Source organism: Nomascus leucogenys, chromosome 9, assembly GCF_006542625.1.
Source record: "Nomascus leucogenys isolate Asia chromosome 9, Asia_NLE_v1, whole genome shotgun sequence".
Classification (NCBI taxonomy): domain Eukaryota; kingdom Metazoa; phylum Chordata; class Mammalia; order Primates; family Hylobatidae; genus Nomascus; species Nomascus leucogenys.
Window position 1 is genome coordinate 108,076,637 of NC_044389.1, and position 12,847 is coordinate 108,089,483.

The window sequence follows — 12,847 nt, forward strand, 5'->3', positions numbered from 1 at the left end:
ATTAAATTGTAGGTGGCTTGTGGTTAATGGAGGACTGAAGAGTTAGTTGGTAGAGGGGCTGGTCCTGATTCCTTGGCTTCCTTGGAAGTGTCCCCAGGGACACATTTAAAGGACTAGGGACAAAGAGGAGGAAGAACAGGTTTGGAAGGAGACAGATTTGAATAGCAACAGTTGCATTTTAAGATACGGATGGGGATTGCAGGTGAGGAGGCATAGGAAGTGGTGGGAATTTTGACACTGAGGCCCTCATCAGAGGGAACAGGATATGTGGGGATGGTGACCACAAACTTTGCTTAAACTAGGAGACTTTTAGAAGCAAACAAGGTACTAGCCAGATGGGGCACTGGCAAGGAGGGGGCAGCAGGCTAGCTTGGTAGTCAGTTGAGTCACTGTATTAGTCTGCTTTCATGCTGCTGATAAAGACATACTCAAGACTGATGAGAAAAATAGGTTTAATGGACTCACAGTTCCACATGGCTGGACAGGCCTCACAATCATGGTGGAAGCTGAAAATCATGTCTTACGTGGTGGCAGCAGGAGAGAATGAGGCCAAGCAAAAAGGGAAACACCCCTTCTAAGACCATCAGATCTTGTGAGACTTACTCACTACCACGAGATCAGTATGGGGGAGCTGCCCCCATGATTCAGTTATCTCCCACCAGGCCCTTCCCACAACACATGGGAATTTGGGGAGCTGCAATTCAAGATGAGATTTGGGTGGGGACACAGCCAAACTGTATCAGTCACCATGATCTGGGGTCTGCGATGGGAGCGGGGTAGGCTGCAGTCACAGCGATTTGGAGCCAGGCGGTGCCAGGTGTGAACACAGGCCCCTGGGGGCCCTGTGGCCTTGAGCACGTTGCTTAAGCCCTGGTTTCCCCATTTCTAGAATGGCAATCATGGTATTACTTATAGCAGGGGTTTGGTTTGCATTAAAGCAGTTAGCAGAGTTTCCAGGAAGAATTTTCCACGAGAGAGAATGAAGAGGAAATTCTCAGGAGCCAGAGAGGGACTCTGTGATGGACCTGGTTCCTTGAGAATGTGCTCAAGTCTTAGGCACTGAGCTGCTCCTGGTGGCTGGGATGAACAGACAATCCCACGGGGGTCTATACCGCCCAGCGAGTTTGTCTACTGTGTTCCATGCATGGGGAGCCATCCCTAGTAGACCCTCAAGCCAAACAAGCAGGGAGGGAGGAGGGAAGCAGGTCAGGCCCTGATGTCTATGAAGTTGAGTCAGTGGGCTTAAACCCATCGGCCAGCCACCCTCTGGCACCTTTAGCGGACTCTCCTCCCTGCAGGGTTCTGTGCTGCCTCCGCAGGCCCCTGCCTCCACGGATATGAGCCGTGCAGGTGAACCCAGGGTCCGATTGCCTAGGGAGGGATTCCAGTGCTTGGTTGAGCAGAGCAGTGCCCTGGAGCCCCCATGTACAGTGTTGGATAAAACAACCCCTGCCTCAGGAGACTGCAACATTAATTAATCTATGGAGATCACCTAAACCAGGTTCAAGACCATAGGAAGCATTTGGAAGATGTTCTGTATATTTTTGTTTTGTTTTGAGACAGGGTCTTGCTCTGCCACACAGACTGGAGTGTGGTGGTGTGATCACGGCTCACTGCAGCCTCAGACTCCTCAAATAATCCTTCCACCTCAGCCTCCTGAGTAGCTGGGACTTCAGGCACGTGCCACCACACCTGGCTAATTTCTTTTGTATTTTTTAGTAGAGATGGGGGTCCCATTATGTTGCCCAGGGTGGTCTCAAACTCCTGGGCTCAAGTGATCTGCCCACCTTGGCCTCCCAAAGTGCTGGATTACAGGTGTGAACCATCACGCCCAGCCTGTTTTCGCTGTTTTTGTCCTCATCGTGATTCATACACTTTTCCTCCTATTTAGAAGGAATGTGATCAGCTCTGTCTTCTCCAGTGCTGAGTATTTTAGCCTTCTAGTTGAGGCAGGAATGCCTTTCGTGTCACACGACTTAGGAAGACAAGCAGACTTCCTTACTTCTGAGTTATTTAGCTCTTTCAGTTGTTACCACTGCAGAAATTGTTGAAGAGAGCTTTAGAGTGTGAATAACAAAACCCAGTTTTGAACTGGGGAGCCCTGTTATAAATTAAAACAGGCAGGGAATCTGCAGTTTGTGTTTTTATGCTTTGAATGGGTGGGAAAAATAAATAATGACAAAACACACCCTGCAGATATCAAGCTAGGAATCTGTGCTGTGCACAGCTTTGGACAGTAAGTTTTTGGAGTTCAAGAATTGCCTCCTTGTACCATGAGCTTCACATTCCACACTGACAAGCACAGCACTTACGTGCAAGGCAGGTCCAGTACGTGTGTAGTTTCTGATTTCTGCAAGTGTGTTTGGGGAGCAGTGTGGGGATCCCATAAGTCCTTAGAATTTCCTCATAGGTATTTAAACACAAGAAGCAGTGACAGCTCAGGAATAAATCTAATCTGTCCTTTGACCATCTCAAGAAATGCGTCACTCTGGAATTGTCCAGTGGCATCTTCCCATTTATCTGACTGGGTCTCAGCCCGTTGGTGGAGGTGGGTTAGTTCTCTGAACTCATGCTGTTAATGCTGGCCTTTCCTTCTCCACTTGCTTCATTTGTACCCAGCATCCAAGACAGGAACACAGCACAGCAACCCACAGGGGAAGTTCCCCAACCTGGTAGGGCCACTGTCCTCTCTTCACCTGCTGCAGTGGCCTGTGTTCGTAAGAGTGGTGGCCGGAAGATGCTGGATGTTTTCTTAACCTCTTGTTAAGAAGGATCACATATATTCTCCATCTCCTGCTTTGGTTGGTTGGTTCTTGCTTTTTACTCGTAATGTTTTCTTTTTAGTTTGTTTCTCTACCACCCTTGGTGACTTCTGTCTCTGGATGTTCCCACTCCTTTCCTTGTGGTAATGCTTGCCCTTCCTTGGTTGCTCCTCTGTCCCCTCCATCTTCTGCACAGTCCTGGGGTGGCAGGGCTCCCTTCCCACTGTCGGCTCCTCCCCAGATGACTGTTCTTGGCCTCCTCTTTGCTCTACTTCTCTTAGACGTAGAGGTTAAAATCCCCCCAGTCCTGCTCTTCAGCCATCTGTGCCCAGCGTGGCCTCGTCTTTCTCTGTGGCTTTGGACGGTCACGCTGTGCACACGGATCTGAGTGCCCGCGCCCGTGGCATCACACACGGATCTGAGTGCCCGCGCCCGTGGCCTCGCACACGGATCTGAGTGCCCGCGCCCGTGGCCTCGCACACGGATCTGAGTGCCCGCGCCCGTGGCCTCGCACACGGATCTGAGTGCCCGCGCCCGTGGCCTTGCACACGGATCTGAGTGCCCGCGCCCGTGACATCACACTCACAACTCCCTTTCCATCCCCTGCAAAACATCTCCACGTGGCAGCAGCATTTCCAGAACAGAACTCACCGGCAGAACCGGCAGAACCCATCTCTGCTCTTCTCCGTGAATGTCCTGCCTGACGAATGATGCCGTTATTCACCCAAGTCAGAAGCCACGGTGTCCTCAAAGTTAGAAACTCTACAATAATTCCTGCCCTCCCAGCGCCCCCCCCCACAACCCATGAGTCACTTCAGTCCAGACCTCTGCCTGTCCTCTTCCAGCCCCCACATTGCATTCAGGCCCTCCTCCCTGGCTCTGTGATTTCAGCCACCTCCTACCTGCTCTCCCTGCCTTCTTCATGGGGCTTTGAGGTTATTTCTGTAAAATACAGGCATTGCCTTCCTCCTAATACACAATAGGTCTGTGTTTCTTTTTTTTTCTCAATTTTTTAATTTTACTTTAAGTTCTGGGATACGTGTGCAGAATACGCAGGTTTGTTACATAGGTATACATGTGCCATGGTGGTTTGCTTCACCTATCAACCCGTCATCTAGGTTTTAAGCCCCGCATGTATTAGGTATGTGTCCTAATGCTCTCCCTCCCCTTACCCCCACCCCCTGACAGGCCCCAGTGTGTGCTGTTCCCCTCCCTGTGTCCATGTGTTCTCATTGTTCAGCTCCCACTTACGAGTGAGAACATGCAGTGTTTGGTTTTCTGCTCCAGTGTTAGTTTGCTGAGGATGATGGCTTCCAGCTTCATCCATGTCCCTGCAAAGGACACGAACTCATTCTTTTTTTATGGCTGCATAGTATTCGATAGTGTATGTGTGCCACAGTTTCTTTATCCCATCTATCACTGATGGGCATTTGGCTTGGTTCCAAGTCTTTGCTATTGAGTAGAGACTAAATTCCATAACATGACACTCAGCAACCCATCCTCTGTAGGCACATATGCTTCCTGGATGTGTGAACTTGGCACTTTCTGAGTGTACAATCTTTTTTATTTGTACAGCTGTATAAAACAGCTAGTGATAGAGTCTCTTATAGGATGGTGGCAAGTGGATGAATATCAACAGAGTGTAAGAGTCATGTTAGCACATAGTGGTCACTGCTTAGTAAATGGAGATTGCGGATAGTATTATGAGGCAGCACTTTTCTCTTAAGATTTGCCACCTGCAGGAGCCTGTGCTCCAGCTGAAAGGAGCACTTGTGTCTGCAGGCCTCCTGATTTGGTTCTAGGTGCTGGACACTGTCTCACAGGGCTCTGCTCCTCTCCGTGCACCTGACAAAACACCATGTTTTTACAGGCTGTCCTGTGCACTTTGCTCACTCAGCGTTTGCTGAGTAGATATGAAGAAGAAATAAAATGTGTATTCCTGAACGAAATAGTGATTTAAGATACCGCAGTCCATTAAGAACTGCTGTTTGGCCAACCGAATTTGGGGACAGTGAGATCTTTTATACCGGAAGCTAAAATTCAGAAACTCCTTGACTGGTTTCTCTCTATGACTGACTGACTGAGTTCCAGCAAACTGCCCTCCACATCCCAGTCAACGGGGGTCCTGTTAGAATGCACATTTCTCCCAGGCCTAGTGCCTCCAAGTCCCTTAGCAGCGTCTCTGGGAATCTGCATTTGCAAAGTCTCCCTCCCCAGATGTTTCTCATGCAGCCTAGAGTTTGTAAGGCACTCCAGTAGGTCAAATGGGGAATGCCTAGTGTGGTTCAGAGAAACCCGTCTGAGCCCACCTCGCATGTTTAGGGGACCAGGTGCAGAACACAGCCCCTTAAGTTTTTCCGTAACTGGCAAAACGTTCAGGTAGTTACTACACATTTTGGAGATACTTGCAAAATTGAAACAAGGGAACATGTAAACGTGAAAATAATTACATTTCAAGCCAGGATGGGTGGTTTTAAAACCTTTACAAAGAAGAAGTATGGCCTGTATGAAACCTTAGGGGGAGAAGCTGCTTCAGCAGATGAGAATACAGGAACAGTATTTTCCAGACAGTTAAAGCAGGTGACCTGCAGGAGCTGTCTCGGGGAAGAGGCGTTTAATCCCGTCACAGGTGTTTGTTCGGAAGGCTTGTGCTCTGTTAGGTTTTGGGGGCCAGCAGCAGGAGTGGCTCTGGCTGTCATAAGTCCATTGGGAATGATTTGGGAAGACTTTTGACCAGAGGCCGGGGAATCGCCTTTCCAGAAGGCTCTGCAGCAGGAACCGCAGCAAAGTTCAGGTTTTCCAGCTGCCATTGTGATGCATGTGACTTCCCGGTGAGCACGTTCTCACTGAAGGGGTCCCAAGCCTGCCCTCATCTGCCTGCAGGTCCGGGGTTGACCTGGCTTCTCCTGTAGCAGCAGGCAACAGCTACTGCATGGCGGGAATTCTGCAAAAACTGTATGGGGCCCTAACAGGAGGGAGACAGCTGCTAGACACATACCCCCCACCCAGAAATAAAAACGAGGAAGGAAAAAGATAGCCGCCCACCCCAGGTGCTTTCTAAGGCTCTGGAGCTGGACTGCCCAGGTTTAAATCCTTCCGCTGCCACTTACCGGCCGCTGGATTTCTTCCTGTGCCTCAGTTTACTCATCTCTGAAATGAGGATGAAAACACCCCGCATCTCTTAGGGTTGTTGTGAGGATTGAACGCTTGGAATAGAGTAAGCACTGTGTTTGCTACTGTGTGGGTCTCTCTCCTCTCTCCCCCCGCCCACATACTTGTCTAATCCCATTTCTGTGGTTTCCTTCAGCCTGTTTCCTATACCTTGATCCTGGCCACCAGTTTTGCCCACCGTTTTTGGTTTTGTTTTTGGTTTTGTTTTCCCAGGCCTTCAGCTCCAGAGCTGACCCAGGGAGACTCTGAGCACTGGGCTTCTTGATGGGCATCTGCAAAGGGAACAGGCCCGGAGGGCAGGTGGGGCTTCCAGCATCCAGGTCTTGCTTGCGGGCGCTCACACCGGCTTTGCATTCTGCTGGTGTTTTGCCTGTTCATCTCACACTCGAGCCTGTCAGCATTTGCCGTGCCCTTTAACTTTCAGTGGGGACATTTATTAGGCAAGATTAACGTGTTCCCTTAAATACTTCTTTTTCTTCTTCTGATTCCAGCCTTTAACTGAGCTGAAGCAGTTTGTTCTGATTTTCTTCCTGAAGGAGGTGGAACCCATTTGCCTCCTCGCGGTGGGCTTGTAGCCTCCCTCGCCCTGGGTCCCTCTTGCCTCTGCTGCCCCGTAGTTTCTCTCACACCAAGCTCATGCGTGCTCGCTCTCTCCTGTGATTCGCTGGGAGTGAAGTAATTACATGATTTTAGGAGTCTGATAGAATTGTGTTCCTAGGAAGACACTCGGGTGTCCTCCCAAGCCATAAACATCTCCCTTTTTCATCCTGGGGCTCTGGGTAGCATAAGTCACTGTCTCGATTAGAGTCCCCTGTGTCATCGGCTGGGTGGAGCCGTGGTGTGGTTGCAGTGAGGGCACCAGCTAGACCTCTGTGTTCTGCTGAACTGGGGACAAGGGGGTAGCAAGCTGCAGAACTCTTTAAGATTCCAAAGGGATTCTCAGAAATCTGTTATGAATTTAGTTTGTGAGTACGGAAAGTCTTTGTTCTCTTAGAAATGGAAATGTTGATTGCTGTTTAGTTTTATTTTCCTTCATGGTAATTGGCCCCTCATTAATCTGACCTCTGTGGCAATACCGTATTTACGTATGAGAGTCTTACTTTCTTCTCTGGGTGTCTTTGGTTGTGTTGTTACAATGGTGGTGACTGTGGAGGCCTTGGTTGTAAAATAGGTCACTCATTCACAAAAGCCAAAAAAGCATAAAGGTTGGTCTTGGGTCAGATTCTCACTCCACTCCTGTGGCCCGGCCTCTAGCCGCCTGGTTCCTTTCCCTGTGGACACCCACTGTGTTAGTATTTTGCATTTCCTTCCAGATTTATTTTATGCACATATGGATATATGTTGTTTCCCCCTTTTAAACAGATGGTAGCATACTATATATGAACAGTGTTCTGCACCCTGCCTTTTATACTCGGCAATGCATCTTGGAGATCTGTACATCTGAGTATATTAAGAGGTGTCTGATTCTTTTTTATCGCTGCAGAATATTCCTTCATATGGATATACCCAGATTTACTTAAGTGCTTTCCCATAAATGGGGAATTAAGCTTCCTCATGGTTTTTAAGACGAAGGTTCTGGATAAAAATAAACAAGTGGAATCCATACTGATCAGATGCAGCTTAGCCAAAGTCAAAAGATTGAACATGGTCTTGTGTTGTTTGTCAGGGATTTTTCGCTTGATCTTAGCCAAAAGGCCGAGAAGCAATGTGTCAGGATTTTTCTATAAAATGATAAAGGTCTTCAGTGGAACATTGAGCTTTGCCTATGTACTTTCAGCAATCCTCAAATAGTCAAGGAGAAGCATTGTAGACATTCTTTTAATGGATTATTTTGCATGCTATTGGGTCTCCTATCTTGGAAAATAATTAGTCTGAGTCCAGCCAGATAAATGTAGACTCATAAGCTTGGTAAAGGGAAATGAAGACTTGGTACCCATTATTTAGAATGGGATTTGTTCAGGGTCAGAAACACTTTCCCTGGTGATAAATAACTGACTTTTCCATCAGTTCTTATTTAATAGATGCCTTAATGGGATATATTTGGGGTGGGAGAAGGCAGAACTGTAACCTTCTTGAGGGAAAGGTAGCTGACATGTCTGACCTCATAAATACTTGTTTAATTGAAGGGAAGCATGATCAAAGGATTCTAAAGTATGGTAAAGACGGCCCTAGCAATATACTAATGTATACATTGTACTGAAGTGTATATATTAAAGCCGTAATACGATGTGATGTTTGAATTAGCAGAACATTGGAGATGAAAGTTGTAATTTAGGAAGGAATAAGCCATAAAGTTACTTTTTTTTTTTTGAGATGGAATTTCGTTCTTGTTGCCCAGGCTGGAGTGCAGTGGCATGATCTCTGCTCACTGCAACCTCCATCTCCCAAGTTCAAGTGAGTCTCCTGCCTCAGCCTCCCAAGTAGCTGGGACTACAGGCACCCTCCACCATGCCGAGCTAATTTTTTGTATTTTTAGTAGAGTTGGGGTTTTGCCATATTGGACAGGCTGGCCTTGAACTCCTGACCTCAGGTGATCTGCCCGCCGCAGCCTCCCAATATAAAGTTACTTTTATGCTTCCTTTTGAAGTACTACTTTTAATGACCTTGAAAATCTTATTTGTAGCTAAATATAAATCTGGAAATATATTTAGTAGAGGAATCTAACCTGTTAGCAAAATTTTTGAGTAGCTAAGAAACAAATGCTGTTTGGGTCTGCGGAGGAGAAAATGACCTTGTGTACCAGGAACCTGCCTGGGGACCCGCTTTGTTGGACTCTGGAGAATCAATCCCACACCCTTCAGGACAGGCAGAGGCACTTCCACATTGGATGCCTCTGGGGAGAGTCTCTTTACATTTTGTCTGTTTTGAACATATTCTTTCTTGTTTGATTCCTTTAGCAATTAGGTTAAATGTTGGTCAAGTCTTATTAGACAGAAACAATGTCTACTTATTTTACGTTGTTCAAAAATAAGCCCTCTGAACCTCCTAGCATTCCTTTAAATTCTATATTCTTTAAATTACAGGGGAATTAAACATTTAAAAAGTTAAGACGGACAGTCATGAGAATTGATTTGACAACCAATCAAAAGTTCAAAATGATGAATGGTGATGAGAGTATGTGTATATAAGCACCTGCTGTCCATGTTCAGAGCACCTCAGATACACCAGTATATTGGCTTAACTCTAAATTGGGACCCCATGTTTAGCAACTAACATACTCCATCTTCACCACGTCTACTTGAGGATGAAAAGTCAGAGCCGGTGGAGCTCGCACCAGATTTAGGACCATTTTGTGTTTGGTTGTTGGCATTTAGCTTCATGAAGTTATGGTTTTGGTGGGGAGGGAGGATGTGATTCAAAATTCTTCAGATGTTGTGAGATGACATGGATGGTAATGGGGCTCATTGCGTTATTTTCTTTTCTCTCTCCTTCCCTTCTTTCCTTCCTTCCTTCCTTCCTTCCTTCTTTCCTTCCTTCCTTCCTTCCTTCCTTTCTTCCTCCCTCCCTCCCTCTTTCCCCCTTCCTTCCTCTCTTTCTTTCTTCCTCTCTCTTTCTTTCTTTCTTTCTTTCTTTCTTTCTTTCTTTCTTTCTTTCTCTTTCTTTCTTTCTCTCTCTCTCTCTTTCTCTCTCTCGTCTTTCTTCCTTTCTTGACAGTGTCTCGCCCTGTCACTTAGGCCAGAGTACAATAGTGCAATCACTGCTCACTGCAACCTCAACCTCCCAGACGTGAGCAGTCCTCCCACCTTAGCCTCCCAAGTTGCTAGGACTACAGGTGTCTGCTACCATGCCAGGCTAATTTTGTATTTTTTGTAGAGACAAGGTTTCTTCATGTTGGCCAGGCTGGTCTCAAACTCCTAGACTCAAGCAATCCTCCTGCCTCGGCCTCCTGAGTAGCTGGGACTACCAGTACATGCCTCCATGCCAGGCTAATTTTGTATTTTTTGTAGAGATGAGGTCTTGCAATGTTACCTAGGCTGATCTTGAACTCCTGGGCTCAAGCAATTTGCTTGCCTTGGCCTCCCAAAGTGCTGGGATTATAGTCACGAGCCACCGCACCCGCCTACTGTGTTATCTTCATCTTGGTTCTCAATGAGGAAACCAAAGCAGGGCTGGATTAAGGGGTCAGAGTCCATGGGTCACCGTCTAATTAAGAGGTCAGAGTCCATGGGTCGCCGTCTATTAATGGAGCTCTGATCTCTTGATTCCTGGTTCAAAGTGTTTTTTTCTTAACTATTGATTTGGTGTCGAATTTTCTTCTTTTAACTAGTTCCAAATTTATTCTCTACATAGCCAGAGCTCCTTGAAACTTTTGCTGCTGTTAAATCCAGTCTTCTTGTCTTTTTCAGTTTCGTGGCTGTGAAGCCAGGTCATCACAAGGCATGACTGTGATTATGAAATAGGATGTGATAGTCATCAGGTCCCACATTTTAGTGGGATCTTTTAGACATTGCTACATAAGTGACTTTTCCATGGCATGGCCAAAGTCTACAGGCCACAAACTGAGTTCAAAACAAAGTAACTCCAAACTGATAAGTTGACAAGTTTCCTAGAGAAGGGCCTTGTCCATGTACACTGCTCATAAACCTTGTGTTTGAGTTTTACTGGTTCCGTTTAGCTGTGGTGCTTGACTTTCTTTCATTGAAGGTTGCCTTTACTTGGTGTTGGGTGGAGCATATCATGGAGGCTTAGATGTGGGCCCTGAGGTCCCACACCAAGCTCCGATACCCCAGAGCTGTTCTTAGGAAAGGGGGGTGCTTGTTCTCTCTTTCAGCCAATCCTGCTCCGATGCCAATCTTTTCCTACAGTCCTTCTTCCTCTTTTATTTTTAGGGCAGAGTATCTCTCTTTTTCCAAACCTTCACTTTATTTGAACCCTTTTTATTCCTGCCTTTTTTTATTTCAAGCAATTGTGTCTGTGATAAGACTAAAGACTCCTCTAAAGTTGTCTCTTCCATATGGCTGCTATTTTGTTTTTGTTTTTTAATGTATAAAAGAATGTTTTTCCCCATGTTAGAGATGCTCTATTATTGTTGTCCTTCTGTTTCTTTGTTGGTAAGATCTGTTTGTACCTCTTGTCTCAACTCCTTCCCATGCAGGGCTGCAGACTCCTGTTCCAGAGGTCATTGTTGATGTGGAATCCATGGACATCTTCCCAGTGGGCTGGTGTGAAGCCAATTCTTATCCTTTGACTGCACCACACAAAACAGTCTGTAAGTGGTTCCCAGTTGAGGGGGGTGGTGGATGACACCAGTGAACTTTGTGAATAAATTGGCAGCTTCATAAAGAAATTACAACCAAGTTCTAAAGAACAAATAAGATTTTTGATTTTCCACCAAGAACCCATATTTTCATGATCTCACTTAGTCTTTAAGTGTTGCATGAGATGACATCACAGGTTGACAAACTTTAACAGTGAGGTACAGTTGAAAGTCACAGAGAGGCGGAGAAAAAATATCTGAAATCCTCACTCTCAGTTTTTTATACAATTCATTGTTTTGATGTGAAAAAAATAAGTTAGATACTATATTATTGTGTTATCATTTCTTTAAAAGAACTGATTTTTCTCATGTAGCTTCTCTTAACAGAATCATAATTGGTTCCAATAATATACTGACATTCTTATAAACACTTAGCCAGGCTAGGCATGGTGCCTCATTCCTATAATCTCAGCACTTTGGGAGGCCAAGGCAGGAGAACGCTTGAGCCCAGGATTTTGAGACCAGCCTGGGCAACATAGTGAGATACTGTATATACATAAAAACAGAAGTACATATGTAAATAAATTAGTCGAGCAGGGTGGCACATGTCTCCAGCTACTCTGGAGGCTGAGGTGGGAGGATTGCCTGAGCCCAGGAGGTCAATGCTGCAATGAGCCAAGATGGCAACCAACCACCAGTAGACTCCAGCGTGGGTGACAGAGTGAGACTCTGTCTCAAAAAATAAATAAAATAAACTAAACAGCCTACTCTTAGCACTAATTAATCGCTGATATTTCAACTGTACTTTATAAAGCGTATTATCACACATCCCTTTGGTTACAGAAATACCAAATAACCAATATTAACAGTTAAACAACCCAGCAGTACAAGCCCATTCATACATGTGTGCACACACACACACATGCACATTTAAATACATGCAAATTTTTTTTTTTTTTTTTTTTAAGACAGAGTTTCGCTCTTGTTGCCCAGGCTGTAGTACAGTGGTGCTATCTCAGCTCTCTGCAACCTCCATCTCCCGGGTTCAAGCGATTCTCCTGCCTCAGCCTCCTGAGTAGCTGAGATAACAGGCGTGTGCTACCATGTCCAGCTAATTTTATATTTTTGGTAGAGATGGGGTTTCACCATGTTGGTCAGGCTGGTCTCAAACTCCTGACCTCAAGTGATCTGCCTGCCTTGGCCTCCCAAAGTGCTGGGATTACACTTTGGCCGTGCCTGGCCAACAGTGTTTTAACATATTTTTGTAGGTTATTATCACAAAATAGTACCATTTAAAAATCTTCTAATAAATCATTGCATTTGTTATTCTACCCTAATGCGTATCAGAAATGTTATTTAAAATGATCAGTCCTTAGAGATAACAGGTTTTAACCATTAAAGAGATTCCGTCTCTGTCATTTTCTTGATGGAATTTAGGCACCAACTTTACTTCTTCCTAACAGCCTGTTCTGTGGCCACTTCTATAGACTCTCACAATGTTGCTGGAAACACAGTTCCACTGCATAGCCGACTTCACATTCTCTGATGGTGACAGAGTTTCAGGGCTCCTCTAGTTCGCATTACTAAGAGCACCAGAGGACATGATGTGTGTGAAACAGCAGGTAGTTCAGATTAGAGGCAGCTGGATTCTGTGGGATTCTCATTTTCCTAAACCATCCTGCTCAGTGGATCTGATTCAGTTGGAGTAATCATTTCC

The 12,847-nt window shown here is 45.8% G+C and overlaps 1 protein-coding gene across 1 annotated transcript in view; it reads left to right on the top strand.

The window, feature by feature from the left end:
* The window catches only part of SFMBT2 (Scm like with four mbt domains 2), a 247,993-nt gene that overhangs the window by 189,693 nt on the left and 45,453 nt on the right, over positions 1–12,847 (top strand). Inside the window, exon 12 of the mRNA XM_030819341.1 lies at positions 11,029–11,142. Coding sequence (XP_030675201.1) covers positions 11,029–11,142 — 114 coding nt within the window. The remainder of the gene's footprint in view (positions 1–11,028; positions 11,143–12,847) is intronic.